A 19,556-nucleotide genomic window follows, 5' to 3' on the forward strand; every position below is an offset into this window, starting at 1 on the left:
TGATCTAAAATATATAACCGTAAATCGATTCGAACGTCGTCAAAGTTATTAATAAGAAAAGTAACATTCTGAAAATAAATTCACAAAATACGATTCATCAGTGATTTAACTCTCAGCCATTTCTAATTTCTAACGTCATCATCTTTTTAGAATTTTCAGATCCAATAAATCAAAAGTTGTTCGGTTAAAATTGTGTTTCGAAAATAAAAAAACTAAATGTTTAATATTAAAATCAACATTTGAATTCAAACTAAATGTTTTTCGACTGTATACAAAATTAAATATGTTATTACGAAAATACATGGCATATACTAAAATTAATAAAATTTATAAAAGTATAAACATAATAAAAAATAATAAAGAACCATATATAATAAGAAAACATAATATAATATCATTATCATTGCTTGTATATTTAATCAAACCAATGTTATTCTGATATGATAAATAATAAAATAATATACATTTTATATTAAAAACAATAATTATATACACCATATCAATTTACTTCATACTTAAGCCCTCATTTTTTTTCATGGACTTAATATGATTTTAGTAAAAGATCAAAATTGGTAAATATATCATCAAGAACACAAATTATTAATTGAAACTGTGATCAACTGCTCTTTGTTCTTTTGTCAGCTCGACATGGTTGCTCTGTCCCTATCATCATCTTTCGTTATCCTGTTATTGAATGTATGCTCCCATCAATTGGTTCGGTCAATGATCCATTGCTTCAAGATTCGACCGGCTTGATATATGATCTGATCCCTTGTTCTTTGATTGATCTGCCATGTTGCTGAACTATGTAGAGACCTCTTTTTGGTGGCCCAACAAAAGGTGTACTGCAAGCCATGAGAGAACACTGTAGAGCCTTAGTTATCTTCGTGTGACCTCACACAAAGATCAGAGCTGTTCGTGCAAGGTCGCAAAGCTAATGCAGTGAGATCTATCACGAAAGCGTTGACCGAATTTAATCTTCAATCTTATATCCTGTCGAGGAAACAGGGAAAAGATATTTTTGGGTACTTGATGACTGAGTGCTACTGTCTTTTCTTTGCTCGAACATGAGGTTGCACCCGGCATTGATTGCTGCTGACTGATGCCTTGCATGACTCGCACATGTATTTTGGCCTCGATGAACAGAGTATTTGTGCCGTAAACTCAAATATAACAGTGTCTTCCCATCAAATGCTTGCAACGAGGAAAAGATCGTCTTCTTCCTCTTTTGATGACAGTTGAAAGGCAGCAACGGTAAATGGTGATCAGGCTCCATTTATACGTGTGCGTGGGGATGCAGAAGCATTATCACGTGCCAACTCTGGCGTATGAATGAATGAGATCGGATGAGTGAGAGGTCTTCTTCGTAGGGAGTCCTGTCCACCATTACCGCTCGAGCTTCAGCGTAACTACTTCGCTTGCTGCTGCTGTCACTGTCTCCTGTCTGCGGTCGGGGAGAGGGAAAGAACCAAAAATGGAAAAGCCTGCAGAATCGAGAGGTGCAATTAGATGCATCTTCTTCTTGTCTGTGGACGCAGTTAAAGCTCATCTTTCTGTATGTTTGAAGCGAAGTTCTTGCTTTTAGCGTGAAGCAAAATTCAAAATTAAAGAAGTGATGAGGAAAACAGTAATCGGTGAACCAAAAGAAACCTCGATCAGTGTCTTCCATCACATGCCAGAAGAAAATAAGAGCACGAGACTACCATATCTGAGAAGATGATGATCTGATGCAGTGATCACCATTACAACACGAGAAGTCATGGAGATGTGCAGCACTAATGAAGTGTGTTGGTCTTCGGATCATCTTTCGTGCAGTCTATTCCAGACATCCTCACACTTGGGTACAGAGCATCACATGAACCCAGAACGCTCTCAACTTATCTGCAACCTCACCAAGTCCCAAGAAAAGCAAGACAGGCCGTTAAATCAGAGAGAGAGAGAGAGAGAGAGAGAGAGAGAGAGAGGGAGTAAAAGTAAAGGCTGCAAACGTGACTGTGGCTAGTCCTGTGCACCTCCAGTGTTCTTTTTAGCTGGTACCTGTTATTTATGAGATCATGTGGCAGGTGGAATTTATGGGGGATGGCGTTATTCTCCGAGCCTAATCTGCTTGGGATACCCCGCGGTGTGGTGGTACCTTGAACGTGGAAGCCTGAAGGAGATAGATGCATGGTGGAAGATGACAAACCCAAGGTGCAGGTTTAATGTGTTGTCTGGAGGAGCTTCACCAAGGGAAGGAAAGCAGCCGCTCCTTCGTACTTGTCCGAAGAAAGCCTCTGCCGGGGGTCACCCAAGTCATCAACAAGGCAAGGAAAGCAGCCCGACAGTCCAGATACAGAAGCATGGCGGTAGCTGAGGACCGAGAACCAGAAAAAAGGATAACGTTCGTGTTCGCCTGATTGCTTTACCGTCGGCTGCACCATTCCTAGCTTTCCGCTTTCCTAAAGCACTTCCATTTTACCTTGTTCGAAGAAGGAAGCTACAAAGCAAGGGGACATCAAAGCCAATAGAAACTATAAATGTTGGTTCTTCATTAACACTACTCCGCTCAAAGTCCTAGACTTTGTTTGACACACCTTTGTCTCTGCACTGCATCCAAGAATTAGACTGCTTTATCTCCTTTATGGTCATATCTAAAGAACATCGTTTATTTTTCTTGATGGGAGCTCAGAGTTGCTACCCCTCTCTATATGCAGTTTCCATCATTGCCATGTTATCTCATGTATCTGTATAGGACAACCTTCGTGATTCAGGGACAGTTCCTAGAAATCACCGCAGGTGGTCCTAAACCTTGCTTTCATGCTAAGATATAGCAAGTCCTTTTATCCGTGGGTACCTCCAAATAGATTGGCGAGACCTCTGCATAGAACCAAATCAAACGTATATGCCTTTCTCGCGTAGATTAGGAAGCTTCACATGATTGGCCTCAGCTAGTAAGACCGGTGAGAAGCCGGAGTTTACCCATCGTTAGGAAGACACCAAACATACACCTTCGTTGGATTTAATCTTAGATTGTTTCTTTTCATCAAAGACAAACACCCAAAGATCACGTCAGCAGAATCCACTTGTTTCGTGAGGCCATGAATTGCTCACTGGATCTGTGGGACTCACTGTATCTTATCCATGACACCGCATGGGGTATGTACAGGAGCACATTCGGATCGATGTGACGTGAGAGAAAAGGAGCACAAGAAGCCTCGGAAACCTTGAACAGGTCCGCCTTCATCATCCTTCCTGCGTGCTCCACTTGTTTATTCTCCTTAGCAGAGATCCTCTGAGAAAGGAGAGACCTCTCCGTGGCATGCACGCACAAAAGATACATCCAAAAGAGTACACAGGGGAAAGACGAAGCTATTTGGCTTCGTAATTAGCACATGAAAGCCTCCAAAAAGATGAGGAGGAGGCAATGAGATTGGTCAGAAAGGTCCCTCCAAAGGACAAATTGTGCAAGCCGCGCTTCCCCCCATTGCATGGCCGAGTCATCAAACAATTAATCGCACGCCAAGTCCAAAATCTCAATTGGGCTCGATTGGGCCTCTCAAGCACGTCCAATGTGCGTCACTCTTGGTGGATTTTTGTTCTATGATAGGAATTGAAATGACGACGTTCCGAAATGCTGTAGGAATTGGGGAGAGTCGTATTCATTACGCGTCGGCGTCCCATCCGGACGCAGCGGCTCGGTGTCTCTCGTACGCTGTTGCCGTCTACGGTGGGTTACCGGAGTTTCCCCGTATTTGAATAAAGGCTTTTCCTGGGAAAAATAACAAAGAAATTAAGGAAGAAAAATCACATGGGCAAAATGGGAAACAAAAAGGGAATTAGAACCAGTGAGTGTTGAAAGCAGCCTCGCTCTCGTTCCAATGCAGTGGTGGTGGTGGTGGCGGTGGTGGTGTCACGTTTTACGCAGCGCTGTGGTGGTGGGATCTTATAAAACAAACTGCAGATCTCGCCTCTGCCCCTCTCTATCTCTCTCTCTCTCTCTCCAGCTGCTGCTACAGCGAAGGCTGATACACCAAACCCAAAACGAAGACCAACCCAAGAAAACTGATTTCGCTCCCTCTCTCTCACGTTATCTTCTTCTCGGGTGGTGCTCTGTGGCTGGGACATACGGAGAGCAGAGCTGGTTGAACTCCGTGCTGCCGCCGCCGCTTCTCTGCATACTCCCTCACCCTATCTGACACTGCCGCTGCTGCTGCTGCTGCCACTACCACGCCGTGCTGCCGTCAACCAAACTGTGCCATTGTTGCTTTTTTGAGGTAGACTTGTTGGCTATTCAAAAACCCCCCTTTAGAACCCCCCCGTTCTCTTTGTCCCTCTGCTTAGACTCTCCGTTTCTGTTCTCTCTATTTGAGGTAATATCTCGTCCTCTCTCTCGAATGAAGTTTTTCTTAGTTTTGTACTCGATGGAATCTATCGAACTTTGCAGGTCTTCTTCTCCATTCATGATATCTCAAAGCTTTTCTTTCCCGTTCTTGTTTCCTCTTTGCACTCTCGCTGTTCCTTCCCTGATAGATACTTTCGTTTGGCTTTCAGCATAGGAAGCGAGATTAGATTCTTATGATGCGTGGTCTTTGTGTGTTTTTTGACTTGATTACAGGAAAGAAGAGGAAGCTGATGCGAGGAAACTTAAATAGAACAGAAAACAGCTACTTGGGAGCCATGGACGTTGCTCTGTTAATGGTGCCCATTAAGCGAACGGAGCACATCGACGTCACCCAGAAGACCCTCCCGTGGGGCCAATACCACCGGCACTCCGACGTTGCCAGACCAAGCACCATCAGGATCTTCTGTGACGACTACGACGCCACCGATTCCTCCGGTGACGAGGGATGCCGCCGACGCATTCGGCGCTACGTCCAGGAGGTGCGCTTCCAGGCCCGCTTTGAGGCCGTCGGCAAGAGCAAGCCCGCCAGAAAGCGGAAGGCCGCCGGCCCCGCCGTCGCTGCGTCCAGCAGCGGCGAGGCGGAGCGCAGATTCCGCGGCGTCCGCCGGCGGCCGTGGGGCAAGTACGCGGCGGAGATCCGCGACCCGTTGCGGCGCGTCCGGGTGTGGCTCGGCACGTACGATACCGCCGAGGAGGCCGCCAAGGTGTACGACTCAGCCGCCATCCAACTCCGTGGCCCCGACGCCACCACCAACTTCTCCCGTCCCCCGGCCGCCGCCGCCGCTTCTACCGCACCGCCAAAGAAGTGCCTCTCCAGCAGCAACCTCACCTCCATCTCCGGCGGGCACGACTCCAGCGAGGAGTCTCGCAACCTCTCCTCCCCAACCTCCGTCCTCCGCAGCTTCTCCTCCTTCGCGGTCTCCACAACAACGTCCATGGAAGGCGCCGAGACGCCGTGGCTTCAGCCGGCAACTACGGACTCCGACGCGAGCGGCAGTATGCCCACCACCGAGAGAAGCTTACCGGGGCTGCTCAGCGGCCTTTTGCCCTTCGACGAGGCGATGCTCCACGACGAATTCCACGACTTGGGAGCCACAAAGCCAAGCCTTTTCGACGACGACGCGCGGGTCGGCCCATTAGCCGGCGATTTGAACCACATCTTCCTCGGCACGGACCTCGACTTCGGCTCGTCGACGTGGCAAGGAGGAGACGATTATTTCCAAGATATCGTCGACTTATTCCCGATCGAGCCGCTCGCCGCCGTCTGACTCCGTCCAGCGGTCGCCGATTAATCTGCCGTTTTGAAGCGGCGGAAGAGAAGACTACGCCTTTTTTGCGCTATCCATCTATTCTGTACTCTATTTAATATATTTAGTTAATATGGTTTGCCCTAAAAGATCTCCGTGCCTTAACGGCGGGGAAACGGAATCGAGAACGCCTATCGCTGCTCTATATTTACTGGACGGAATATTCGTTGGTAAACCATCGAACTCAATAGGATTATGTGAAATCCTTTTCTTTCCTGCTTTAAATTTCGATTCCGTCAGATGACATAAACATACTGTGTGGGCACCGTTGTGGCAGGTCATCGGCATATAGGCGCCTTAAATGGCACGTATACAGAGCCCACAGCAAATGAACATGCAGAGAAAAGAACAACAATTTGGACCAAATGCGTCTGTATTGGCCGAATCCCACAGGCTATATGTCGTCGTCTCCTGCTGTCTCTGTCTTTGAAATGAACAAGCAGATCAATACTCCTGCTGCCATGGCTTTTACTTTGGACTCCTTGCAAGACATGCATGAACGAGGACCAGCCACTGAAGCACCGAATCCTAAATGTCTGCCAATAAATCAACGAATGAAGCATTTGTGTTTGCAATACGATTACCGAGAGGAGTGCTCTGCAGTGCTAATATCAAGTTAAACAAGTGAGTCCAATTTTACACCTCGTAATCATCAACAAGTCCCAGAAAGAGATTCTTGAAAGCATGTATGTATGGCTTCCTAAAGAAGAAGAAGAAGATGAAGAACCGCTCTCTAATCTTCCCAACAAGACTTGCTAGGTGATTCAGAGTTTCGTGTAGCCCGAACTCCAAACTTTGGGCAATATCGTAAGATGAGACAGCCGCATGAATGTGAATGCCAAAGTGATATAGTAATGAGTAGGTCTATGTATAATATTCAAAGGGACTGACTTCTCTCAGGGATTCTTTCTGATGGATATGGTAGAATAATAGGGAGTTAAATGTAACAGGACATGGATTCGGGTGCCTCCAAATCCTGCAAAGAACACAGTGTTCACTGTTTGAGAGCCATAATTTATGTGGAGAGCTACAGAGATAAGAGACATGGCTCAGTTCGCACCGTCTATATAAGAGCCATATTTGTTACTAATTTATGAAAGGCTCAATAATGCCAGAATCTTACCATTAGATCCTCCACGTGTCCCAGGCATGCATAGCCTGTAACGTTACACGCATGTCTTGCAGTGTTGCCTTCTTTCCCCCTCCCAAGCAATTAATTACCCCTTCTTTGCTACTGCCGATGGAGGAGTGCTCAGGTTTTGTGGTTGCTTGGCTTTCTATAGCACCCGGCAAGTTTGTGCTATCAGTGAGAACGCGAATGGCAGCGAATGGATAAGGAAGCATTGTACGTTGACCACCGGCAATAACTATACCCTAACTCGTAGGAGAGACCACTCTGCTTTCTCCGAGAAATTTAATGTCTCACGTAATCAATGACATCAACCGATTACTTTCAGCCTTGACATGTTGACTTTAACATGACCAAGTCAATGGAGCACAAAAGGAGAGGACGCCATGCTGATGTCCATCGATGTAGTTCCTTCCACAATGTATCGAGGGAATCTAATGTGAGGGACCATCGCACAGTGGAGATAGCTATGGAACACCCAATTCCCGTACGTTTGATCTAACGTTAAGGAGCAACAAGTACAGTAACACCGACTGTGAAGCATCTCAGTGGTGTCGAAACACACACCAAATCTAATGCCAGCAGCAACCATGTCTTGCCTTCTTCAAGACTGCATACATATCGACATGGAGGCAGCCAATATCTTCGATCATGCTGCATCAGACCATCCACCGTGCCTCTCGAAGCTTTTTCCATGGTGGTGCTGCTCTTCGCCCTTGTCCGTCCCACGACATGGCTTGTGAATCATTACTCCGTCAGGGCGTGAAAGGAGGAGCACATATCATGCGCAGTGTCCAACATGATTCGAGCAGGTAGAAAGTCTAATGCATTCTGCATGATGACAAAAGCTTCTCTACATATAAACCAGAGCAAGAACTCTGGCTAAATCAAACATCATTGGATATCACAGGGTCCTCCAGTGTAGTACACCTTCCCCCAATAAGAGTAGCTAGCAAACACTTTCAGACACACATTGTTTCCCACCGATGTGGTCAGATGTCACGCTCATGATTAATGGCACCATCTTAGAGAATGTTTTCTCATTCCCATCAGTATCTCATAAACAAATTACAGCAGCTTCTTATTCAGAACACAAATTGATCCACACTATTAAGTCGAAGTGTCCCTTACAGAAAGTATTCGGTGATCGTTTGTGTAAATGAAAACCTTTTTTATGAAGATACAGTGTGAGCTCGATGTGAATTTGAGAGGTTGAAGCCAAACCCAAAGATGATTCCCTTACTAATCATGCTTACAAACGGAAAACAAATATGAATTCAATTTACAGCAACAGCTAATGCCATCTCCTTCAAGCATACAACTCGGAAACGTCTCAACGTAGATTAATCCTGAAATTGTCAGACAAGAAGAATGTTATCACCTCTCAGTAGAATGTAATGCTCATCAAATTTGATCTATGAATAGTATATGAACGATCCAAGGTTCAAAATTTTGAGAATATAAAGGACACAGAAGAGCTGAAAATAAGATTAACAGAACAGACGAAACGGAACCCACCAACAATTGATGCTAGCACAAGACTAATCTATATTCCTTACCTGCTCAACCAGGACAGTAGGTTTGCCAGTAAATTGGACATGATCTAACAGCATTTTGCCATCAAATGTGAGTGTGCCAAATGATCTTACACATTTTCTGCCGGTAATATTTCTATCCAAATTGTAGAAAAACATCGTTAGAATATATTATCGATCTCGGACCCCCTTGCCCGCGTAACAAAATTAGGGCAATCCTGATCAAACAAAAGATAGTGCAATACTATAATAAAACCAAAGAATCAAATTCTACCAGCAAGACCATGCCTTGTTGAGATCGGTGTAAGGTCAATCATCAGCACTGTCCATTTCTTAGATTCCGCGGAGGGCCTATGAAAGGAACACACTACCACAGCACATGCATATTTTTTATATTTGCCCAGGCCAAGGCTCCATAACTAAATTCTCTGATTACTCATTCCAGGTCCACTAGAATAAGTTGAACAACATATGAAGTTCTTTGCAATTACAAGAATTTCATCTTCGAATATGCTTTTAGGTAGGTAGATAAGCATCGATGGAATATTACTAATCAGTCCGTTCCTAACAGAAAGAAATCATTCAGCAAATATTATAAACCAAAATGGACCCTAGAAAAGGTTCCGTAAATGTAACTAAGTCATCGCGAAAAAGGCTCCCAAAAAAGACATCCATGGTCGGCCTGGAATCACACATATTACCATAGAAGACTTGTTTTTACATTTATAATGTCACTTGCTATGAGGCATCCCTACTCTTAATGGACCTCATACCTAATAATCATTGTACTGCTCCAATCAAAGTCCAACGATTCGACGATGATAGCAAGAATCCAGAACAGTCCTATTACCAGTTTGAGATCTACCCACCAGGAGATAACGGTAAAAGAGGAACTCACTAGCATATTAGAATATTGTGAAGAATAAGGACATAGGAACTATGTATATGCCAATGAATTTCTTAAGAAATAACGCTAGCAATATAAGTAGTTTCAATAAATTTCACTAAAAATGTGGTTCCATTGCCAGATTGATCAAACATGGAAATTATCTATCATGCCAGGCACCAGAACCATGTGCAACCTAAGGAACATGAAAGCTCCGATCGAACCATACTTCTCTAGTCTTTCATTCAAGATTCGATATACAAAATAATGCAGAAGTTTTTGGCTAAGAATTCGGCACAAGTTGAGGGTAAACCTGTGTCTAATTTAAGTGACTAGAATTCGGCACAAAAATTCACATTGATCCTTACCCGATCTTGTAGAAGTGGGAAGGTTGTGCACTGGCCACTTTTTCTTTTTAATCTCAAATTGAACACAACCTTACTAGCCATCTTAAAAAACCAATAGCAACAAAACCAAATGAATTGATGTTGTGGCTAACATGTAGAATATGATTTCTCGATGATATTTATCAATTTCCTAAGAAAAATCTCATTATAACAAAGGTAATATTCCTTTTTAATTTAACATCCCTTAAAATAACCACAAATAAAAGCATGTAAAGCCTGAAAATAACATGGCAAATTTGTTCCAAGTTTTACATGTCAATCATCAGAACTGATCAAAATCAACTAATTGTAAGGAGATGAAAACCAATCGACTGTAAAATTTGCAGCACAAGGACTTCATAAACTCAATAATCCACTTAAAAATGTAAGAAGAAATAGTAAATAGGAGCAGAGAGCATACCATCTAAGAAAGTAGAACCGGCATTTCGGCAGTGTACCACCACTCACCCCTTGCTTTAAGCTCACCGGGCCGCATCCCACCCGGATCGGCACCTTCCCCGTGTTCTTACCGCCTACTCTGACTCCCAACCTCGTCCTCACTTCCACCAAGAATCGTACCTCCTTGCTTCGAAACCCCGCCCGGATCCTCGCCCCGGACACCTCGTCTACCGCCACCCCCTTCACCGCCGCCGCGAACCGCACCAGCGTCCGGTTCCTCCTCCCCTGCTCAAACCCAGCGATCGCCGCCGTTCCCACCGCAACGTCGCCGTCGTCGTCCGCCACCGCCATCCGCGCCTCCCCATCCCCGTACTCGAGGACGAGCCTTCCATTGGGGTTCGTGGCGAGGATCCCGACGTGGGTGGCCACGTCGAGGAAGGTGCCGTCGGGCCTTGCGGCAACGCGGAGCTGGGTGGCATTGAGGTACGCGAGGCGGAAGGAGGGGAGGTGCGGCTGGAACCAGAGGTAGGCGAGCGCTGTGGCGACCGCGAAGAGGGCGGCCGCGACGAGGGCCACCGCGGAGGCCCAGCAGCAAATGCGGCAGCAGCAGGAGCGCCGGGGGCGGCGGTGGCGAGGCAGCGGCTTTCCGGGGCGGCGGAAAGACGGTGGCAGCGGCTGCCGCCGTGGTGGCGGCCTCGGTACGCCCGGCGGCGCCGCCGCTGGGTCGCGGTATCCCGGGGGTCTCTGCAACGCCGGCTTCGAGGTCGGCTTCTCTTCCGCCATTTAATTTTACTTATTATTCTCTTCCTCTTCGATTTTTTCAAGAAAAAATCAACATATATTCAACAAAAAAAAAATATATGGAATTCATTCAAAAGGTATAATTGGAGGGGGAATAATAATTCAGCAAACAAATAATGCGAAAAAATAGATTGAGAAGGGAGATTTTTTCGGACGATGAGATTCAACAAATAAACGATCCAACGGCGGAGATTCAACGAAGTAGAACTTTGAGATTTGGGACAGAGCCGAAACAGACTTAACACACACGTAAACGACGTGGGAATTGAGACAGCGGCGGCGGCGGCGGCGGAGGAAGAAGAGCGCGCACGGTGTCTCTCAGGTCATACGAATGCCGGGAGACCGTGCTCTTGAGGAGGAATTAACACACTCGCCCAGTCGCGACGATCGGACGGACGGGACCGGAAGCAGTCCCTCTCCGCGGAGGATGCTACGCCTGCAGTATTGAGTGAGGCGAGAGGAGAGAATCGTGGGAAAGAGAAGGGGGAGGCGGAGGGGGGCGACTTAAACGCACGTGCCGCGCCGTGAAGGAGGTGACGTGGTCGTCCAGGATTGGGTTATGGGTCATGCGATGGGCCCACGTATCTTGTCGGTGATGGATAGCCCAATTCCCGCCTAATTGCATGCTGTCGGCTGTTAATTGATACCGGTCTTCAGCGTTGCGGGGTCCATCAATCGATTTGATCTTACGTAATAGACCATATTACTTAGACAGCTATCACAAAAACAATTCTCACATGAAACCACCGGTTGCAGCTCTTTATGTCAAGCTAGTGCTTGTAGTATGTGTGTACATATATATGCATACACATATATAATAACACATTCATTGGCGGAGTAGAGGCTCCATGTTCTCCCACATGATCACGTCGCCCTCCTCGCTTGTCCTCTTCCTGCAACCCAGCAGCGGCGCCGAGAAGGATCAACAAGCTACAAGAACATTAGGAGGACCACCACTGCATGTCCGAGTGGTGTTACATGGAAAGCATTGTATACTGTGGTCTCACGTCCAATCCCAGCGCGAGAGGAGGATGGGATCTCGCTGTTACGGCAGATGGCAGGTCCGTTCCCTGGAGACGACGGACCACACCAACAACGCAGACACTGTCAGAGGAGGTTGGCCTCACAGATAAGTCTGTGATGTTGAGGTGGTGGAATGTTGCGACATTTCGTCGAACAGTAGCCTCGGGTCATCGCCATGACGGTCGTTGTGTTCTCTTTCCTTATTGCTGTTGAGGTAAAAATAACGTAGCTGATCAGCGTCACACGCTTGACATGTCAGCTCCGGTGAGATCCACGTGGTCGATAGATCGGAGTCAGCTGGTCGACATGCCAAATCCACTTGTATGACAGATCAGCTTCAAGAACCGTATGTCTAACACGTTAAAGTCACCTGGCCAACACGTTAGAACTCCATGTGGAAGACACGTGAGCTCCATGTGATTGACACATTGGAGCCACTTGGTTAATTCGCCAACTCCACATGGAGGACACATAAGCTCCACATGGTAGATCAATTTTCGTAAGTGGACTTCTATTCTATTGGTTAAAATATTTTAACGAAACTCAATTAGTTATATATCTTATTCAATTATAAAAAATCATAAAAACTAACACAATAGGCTACACACGATCAACACAGTACCTAATCGGGAGAGTTTATTCAATCATTTATCATCACCGTAACGTCACATAGACTCCATACAACATAAAACCAATTTATTGTGCTCGATGAATGTCACGTGGAGAATGATTATGCAATCCCGGGTCTAACACAAGCTAATAACAATTACGATTAAACTCTATGCCTCCATTACCGCATGAATTGTATGACGAGCGCCCATTATAAAAGAGGTGCATAAATATATCTCGACACACTAAATATCATAAGTTTGACCCATTCAACTTACCCAACATGTCGATCGAGTTAAGCTTGGAGGAATATTGTTCCTTGTTTTTTTCTAATCGACGAAGTTTTGTTTATGTTCCAAAGAAATTAAAAGCACGACCTTAAGAAAGAGAATATTAGGAAGGACAAAGGAGCCGTGTTTCATGGAACTTTAGATTTATAGGTGTGCAGCACGGGGTACGGAAGAAACCAATAGTTCGGCATTCATTACCAACGCAATGACTACTAGAAGACGGACACAAATAACTTAATTGAATGGCTCAGTGTTGAGTTTTTCCAAATTTTCTATATGGTTCAATGTTGAATCAATTTAAAAATTATCATGTATTTTTCTATTCACTGTTAGGTTGGCACGAGAAAAAGAAATAAAAAAGTTGGGCTTTCACTACCGACATTATTGATGTTAGTTGATAAGAGCTCGTAATCGAGGTGTACTGCTTCGAAGCGAATTTGTTCGATCCAGGGCTTTGAGCTCTCATTCTAATATCAATCTGAATCATTTGATCGGTCGATCATTGGTACGGCTCATAGGCTCATGAGGAATTATCGTTTTAGACGATGAATGTACCCGTATGATTTTGTCATTTGAGAGTATGTAAACTCAAAAAATGGTTTTGAGGGTAAGAAAGATTTGACAGAGTTATGATAATGATGATGATGACGACGATAACAATAATAATAATTCTGATTGAGGATTGGTCTGATCAATTGTTTACGGAGCCAAATCGTTAAGCCTATGAAACTATCGAGTCGAACCCGAACTTAAGTTAAACCAATTATTGATCACAAAAGAGACACCAAAATAAATTTCATCATCTCACGTGATTATTACTGGTGATGTGACATAAAGATTCGGGATCGATCAGCTGTTAACGGCAGGGATTGCTCGGGTGGTGGTGGATTTCACCCAAAAGGCACGCGTCGGGCGACACGTCTGCATCAACACCGTCATCATTTCTTGCACCCACAAGGCATCATTGGACTCGAGCTACTAAATCAATCGCAGAAGACCGAAACGAAGGGTTGGGATTGCGATCGATGCATCAATCAAGAATTTAGGATAAGTTTGATGCAATATTTATATGTGTATGCACTAAATAAGATATGTATCCATAAAATGTGAAGTTACGGATTCACCCTCTCCAGCATCACCCAAGTGGTAAAACCGTCCCTCAGATGTTTGTAGAAATGCACGCCCACAGAGCACGAAATGAGAGTAGGTACACGCAACAGTGACGCTCGGGGAATGGCGTGGCGTGGCGTGACGAGGATGGCGACGATGAATAATAAAGAATTTGAAAGAGGCAGGAAGTCACAAGAACAAGCAGAAGGACGCCTCTTTCCATCTCTTCTTCGCTCGGGCAATGGAAGGGGAAGCCGCTTCTCGACCTCCGAGGCCGTTCATGGGGGTGAAGGCCCGCCGCGGAGCCTCCTTCCGCCGGGACGTCAAGGGTGATTACCTCGACGTCCCCTCCGACCCCTTCCTCTCCGCCATCTTGTCCAAGCAAGGTTATTCTCTCTCTCTCTCTCTCTCTCTCTCTCTCTCTCTCTCTCTCTCTGGTTGATCTTCCTCCGGAATCTCGTCTTGTCTTCCGTGCAGAAGGAACAAGCATCTAGTTTCTCTCCCAGGGGATGGGTTTCATTTTTGGTTGGTTGCGTCTCTTAGTCGGGTCGACATGGATTGTGAAGAGAATCGGTAGCACTACAACTAGAATTTCTCGGCTCGGTTTTGGAGCAAGTAATAAGCAATCGATCTGGTTGATTGGAGTTCTTGAAGGAGTGCGGTTCTTGAAGCGTAGTTCTTGGAGCAAGTAGTACGCAAGCAATCAAGCAAGATTTTCTTGGCAAGGTTTACTGGGGAGTAGTTCTTGAAGGAGTGCGGTTCTTGAAGCGTGGTTCTTGGAGCAAGTAGTACGCAAGCGATCAAGCAATATTTTCTTGGCAAGGTTTACTGGGGAGTAGTTCTTGAAGGAGAAAGAAGGGATAGGTGATTTGAACTAGGAATTTCTTGGGAAATGGCGATGGTGGCGGTGGCGGTTGATGAATTCTTGGAATGAGATTCGGGCAAGGGTACTTACGATGAAGAACTACAAAGATCGAGGGTGCGATACTTCAAGATATTGAGTTATGGGTTATTTTTCCGACATTTCTTGGTCAGTAAAGTTATTACAAGTACAGATTAGATCAAGAAAGTTTTTCCATGTGATTCCGAAAGATCTAATATCCATCGAGGATGTGATAACCATCGACCATTAACTACATCAAGGATATTTGGGGGAGTGAATTTTGTTTCTATATGGGTTCTCCTGTTCTATTGTTCTCTGGGTTTGAGCATTACATCTTCGATATCTGAGATCATTGTTTGATTTTAGTGACATTTAATCCTTATTTTTATTCATATATAGAGAGAAGGTGGGATCTTCCCACCTTTTTCTTCAACAAAAAGAAGTGGTTATATCATTTTCATAACATTTGTCTCATTATAGGATAATAAAATGAGTGCCCGCAAACTTTGCTTTTTTAGTCGAGCATCAAACAGATGCAATAGGAATATGAATATCTTGTTCGATTGTTCATGATCATGCCGACCGGGTTCCTTAATGGAGTGGTCAACAGGTATTGAAAGCAAGATTTTTTTTTAGATAAACTAATTATACTAATTAAAGTTCTTATGACTGTTTCCAACTGGTTTCTATGTGAATAGCTTAACTAAACTAATTATACTAGTTAAAGTTCTAATAACAGTTTCCAACTGGTTCCTACATGAATAGCTTACTCTGTTAGATTTTACACCAAGGCAAGTAGAATGTCGTGTCTCACTCATGTGAAGAACTTCGACTTATGCAGGAGATGAGACACTTCTATTTGCTGACAAGGTCTTGAAGTGTACAGGCACTGGAAAGATGAAGCGGTGTATATTAATGATTACGGGTTCTGCTATCTATCTTGTTGATCCAGATGCTGATGTATTGAAACGACGAATTATGCTTGCATCTATCGATAAGATATGTTTGAGCAAGCTGAGTGATAACTTCTTTGCGGTCATTGTTCCAAGTGAATATGATTGTCTTATGGCCAGCACCAGGAAAACAGAAATTGTTACTGTCCTCGTTGAAGCTTCCAAAATCAGATCAGAATATGAGATTGGAGTGGTTTTCTCCAATAGGTAACTATGATAATAATGATAATTTGCTCACTTTGTCTTTTGAAAATAGAATACTTTGTGTTTCCTGATTTTATTTTGAACTTGCATGTTTCCTCTATTTCAGCAAGTTCTTTTCTGTGTCTATGTGTTTCTCTTGTCTCACTCTTTGCTCACGGAAGGACACACAGATATTTAATGCATAACTTTCAGTCATTTTGATTCATTAAAACATCGGATACTTTCTAAGTTCATTAAATCCCCAGATGCATTCTGATGATTACCATGTTGGTAATTATAAAGGTCAACTTTATCTCTTATTATTTGTGATCTTGTGCCTTTTGTACCAGTTTATCAGCATGACTTACAACAGCATGCCATTTTTTTATGGATGTTGGAATGAATATTGTCCAGTTTCCTTTATTTCACCACACCCTGGTAATTGATATTCTACATTGTTGTTAGCTGTGTATCTTACAATAAATATAGATGTATATTTATGTGATTAATGGCAAAAATCAGATATTGCACAATTGTTTTCGATGATATTTCTCTATTCTGCTACAGTATTGTTATATGAAGCAATTTTTTTTCTGGATAGCAATATAGAACACCACTGTTAGATTAGCCTTTTTTCTCAAATACTAATGACTCAGAAATAGATATGTGAAAATATCTTGATGTTGGTATTCTATATCTGCAGCATAGGTAGGGCAGCCTGGTAGCTAATATATACACTGGATTTGAAAAACTGTTTGGACCGGTATGAGCTAGGTGGTAAATACTGGGTTTAATGGAGATCCCCAGGTCATTGACCAGCCGATTATAGGCTTTTCCAATTCAGGGTCCCCAAGATCTGTGCCCTAACCCTATAGGCCCTCTCGCTGGTGGCAGCTGGTATATCATATGTCAGTACGTTGATATGAATCAGATCTGTATTGGTCTAGTCAGGAACTTACACGAGTCCAGTACTTGAGACTTCGAACTATGGATATGTGCAGACAAAATTATTGTTTTTGTTGTTGATGTAGTTGTCCTTAGTCACATCCAACGTGGTTGTGCAAACTAGAATGAAGGCACATTGTTTATCAGGTTTGTCTTTTATATCTTTCATGGCAATAAAATAAGGTAATCAATGTTTCAAATCTTAATATAATCTTTGTTGGCCTTCGGCAAGGGGATAGAGTTGGCAACTAAATGTTCCTTCTACTTGGAAATTACACAAAAAGAGGCCAACTCCTTTGCATGTTTAGCATTGGACAAATTCTTGATTTGGAACCTGCTCTAAACCCACCAACAGTTTTCTTTGTGAGCATATTTTTGAAGATGTAGATGGTTTATGGACTGTAGATTTACTTCTACTAAAGGCCTATTTGGCAAGGAGAAATTAGGAACACAAGTTCTGAGGGAATGCTCTTCTCCTGAACTGTTTAATTTGGTCGTTCATCAGGCATCTACATGGCATTGGCCAAAGTAATATATTATTAGTAGCTAATCTTGCCTAATTTTGATGATCAAGGCCTACAAAGGGACAATGAGATCCTCATCCCAAGAGTAGACAGTGGCAATGTTGTGAAGTTGCATATGCACTCAGTGATCACCTTGCTTTCTTGTAGTAGGGGGGTAAATTGCATGTGGACCGTTCGCTTCTAGTTTAGAGGAACAACTTAACTTATATTTGCTTTAATGTCTAAGTTTGAATAGTGGTGCCATTAACCTGTTGATGTTTAGGCCATCAGGTTTGAACATTTCCTCAAAAATTTCTCATAGTTAAACAAGGTACCCTTCTACTAGATGCTGTGATTTCAGAAAAGTTCCGAGGTACTTTTTCCCATTAGAATCCGACACATCGAGCTTTGCAATGTGATATACTTCTATAACATGGTGAATCTCATGCTGTCACATAAAACTTTGTGGGGATATCAACAGAATTGTTGTACCCTCACATAAAACTTCCTGTGAATATCAGCAGAATTGTTGTGCGTGGAGCAGGAAAGGAAGATGACTTAAAGACTGTGGCTCTCGTCTCCTCTGCCAAGATTTTATTACCAATGTTACCTTGAAAGAGTTCTAATAACCCATCTACATTACAATAAGAATAATTAGTTAGACTTCTATACTGGTTCCAAATTCATAATGGAAATGAGAGAGAAATTTGGTATTGAAGACGAAGATAAGAGTGTTCACATTCAGAAAACAAGGGTCCAGAGATCTTAGAAAACATACTGTTTAATAGTTTACTATGCATGCAAGCTATCAGTCCGTCGGTGCACATTATTTCTCGTTTCTTTTGTTTTCATTTGTATGGTTGTTTTTAGTTTTCTTCCCCTGTATTGAGTTTTCTCGTTTCACAAATGACAACTTTTTATCCTCTTTATCTGCAGACATTTGAATTTTTTTTATATGTTTGTCTTCTGGCATGTCTTTTTAAAAGCCACTGGTTAACATTCTAGGCTGTGAAGTCAAGCGAAAAGATCATTGTTTACCAAGTGTTCTACTTTATCACAGAGCTCATATTAGATATTCTTTGAAGATTCAGGTTAAATGGACCTTGAGAAAAACTAGCTTTTCCCTCTAATTTTTCTTTGTTTAATATGCATACAGTAATTTGGTTGTTGCGAATGGCAGGTTCGAGTATCGTGCTGCTGCTGACATGGTGAAGGAAGTTCGGTTTGCGGAAGTAGACGGTCAGTCATTTACTTTACGTTTTGGAACATATCCGAGTGAAAACTGAAGCTAAAATTGCGCTTTAAAAATGAATATGCATCTGTGCTTCTGGAAATGAATATGCATTAGTTAAAATTGCGCTTTAAAAAAGGATCATTCAGGTAGGTAGGATCATTCAGGTAAATGAATATGCATTAGTTACAAGATTAGTTGGCTTTAGCATGAGAGCAGTAGTAGTAGTATGACATACAGCATTGAAGAGAAACCCATTCATAGGCGGATCATATCTACCTATCCTACCTAGTCTATCCAGATACTTGTGCAACACGTTAAAACCGACCATCTGATTACAGTCACCTTTGCAGACCAAGACATACAACAAAGCAAATGCTATAACTCAAGTTCTCTTATTGGGGCAAAAAAAAAGAGAGAAGATTTTTAATAATTTTTTTGTTTCTACGAAATTTCACTCATCGTTGTGATATAATACCATCCCATATTAAATAGCATCATTTTTAGTTATGTTTTCTTAACCCATAGGCATAACTACCATCAATAGGCTTTTTCTGCATTTAGATTTTTTTTTTTTTTCAAACATGAACAAAAATAAAACTCTTTTGAATTTAAAATATAGTTTGCAGTTCCTAACTCAGCTTGTTTAGGTTGTTGATCTAATGATGGATGTTTCTTCTTTTGCTAAGCCACGTGTTTGCTTACTAAAAACGAAATCTAATTGCTTCCGTATCTAATTGCATCGAGGGTTTTGGTTTCTCGCAGGGGGCATTAAAACAAGGATCGTGAAGAAATATCGTTGACATTTGAGTTTGACTAGCACCCTGAAAGCGGCCTTGTACTAGATTAGACTTGTCTTGTGTGCCTTTATGCAATTTCACATGTTGCCGTAAAGGCTGTAATCAAGTTAACTCGGTTTAAATTGTTGCAGATGCTTCCTCGAGTTTTGTGATGACTTATAAGCGTAAGCGTAGGTAACACTGATCCATAGTGGTCGCCGTT

General features: G+C 43.2%; 3 protein-coding genes across 4 annotated transcripts; 2 read left to right on the forward strand and 1 right to left on the reverse strand.

The window, feature by feature from the left end:
• The first annotated feature begins 3,852 nt into the window (after positions 1 to 3,852).
• On the forward strand, positions 3,853 to 5,913 carry LOC104000827 (pathogenesis-related genes transcriptional activator PTI6). The gene is made up of 2 exons (XM_009422966.3): positions 3,853 to 4,253; positions 4,595 to 5,913. Exon 2 carries the CDS (start codon positions 4,612 to 4,614, stop codon positions 5,647 to 5,649), a length of 1,038 nt encoding a protein of 345 aa, XP_009421241.2. The 5' UTR covers positions 3,853 to 4,253; positions 4,595 to 4,611; the 3' UTR covers positions 5,650 to 5,913.
• A 1,964-nt stretch (positions 5,914 to 7,877) lies between these two features.
• Positions 7,878 to 11,311, reverse strand: LOC104000826 (NDR1/HIN1-like protein 6). Its single transcript, XM_009422965.3, has 2 exons — positions 10,046 to 11,311; positions 7,878 to 8,166 (listed from the first exon to the last, which is right to left on the reverse strand). Exons 1-2 carry the CDS (start codon positions 10,804 to 10,806, stop codon positions 8,151 to 8,153), a joined length of 777 nt encoding a protein of 258 aa, XP_009421240.2. The 5' UTR covers positions 10,807 to 11,311; the 3' UTR covers positions 7,878 to 8,150.
• Positions 11,312 to 14,044: 2,733 nt separating this feature from the next.
• On the forward strand, positions 14,045 to 19,497 carry LOC135624866 (uncharacterized). Of its 2 annotated transcripts, XR_010491805.1 has the most exons (5): positions 14,045 to 14,242; positions 15,581 to 15,899; positions 18,329 to 18,414; positions 18,504 to 18,562; positions 19,320 to 19,497. XR_010491805.1 is itself a non-coding variant. In XM_065128888.1 (4 exons), the coding sequence occupies exons 1-4, from the start codon at positions 14,098 to 14,100 to the stop codon at positions 19,355 to 19,357; spliced, it is 561 nt and encodes a 186-aa protein (XP_064984960.1). In that variant the 5' UTR covers positions 14,046 to 14,097; the 3' UTR covers positions 19,358 to 19,497. The 2 variants fall into 2 exon arrangements, 1 of the variants encoding a protein (XP_064984960.1); XM_065128888.1 differs by lacking the exon at positions 18,329 to 18,414 and having other exon boundaries at positions 14,046 to 14,242.
• The last annotated feature ends 59 nt before the right edge of the window (positions 19,498 to 19,556 follow it).

Source organism: Musa acuminata, chromosome BXJ2-10 (assembly GCF_036884655.1).
Source record: "Musa acuminata AAA Group cultivar baxijiao chromosome BXJ2-10, Cavendish_Baxijiao_AAA, whole genome shotgun sequence".
Classification (NCBI taxonomy): domain Eukaryota; kingdom Viridiplantae; phylum Streptophyta; class Magnoliopsida; order Zingiberales; family Musaceae; genus Musa; species Musa acuminata.

Coding starts and splice junctions, on each gene's coding strand:
- LOC104000826 (XM_009422965.3), bottom strand. CDS start 10,806: ATGGCGGAAGAGAAGCCGACCTCGAAGCCGGCGTTGCAGAGACCCCCG.
- LOC135624866 (XM_065128888.1), top strand. CDS start 14,098: ATGGAAGGGGAAGCCGCTTCTCGACCTCCGAGGCCGTTCATGGGGGTG. Junction 14,243..15,580: donor CGCCATCTTGTCCAAGCAAG/GTTATTCTCTCT, acceptor CGACTTATGCAG/GAGATGAGACACTTCTATTT. Junction 15,900..18,503: donor GGAGTGGTTTTCTCCAATAG/GTAACTATGATA, acceptor TGCGAATGGCAG/GTTCGAGTATCGTGCTGCTG.
- LOC104000827 (XM_009422966.3), top strand. CDS start 4,612: ATGCGAGGAAACTTAAATAGAACAGAAAACAGCTACTTGGGAGCCATG.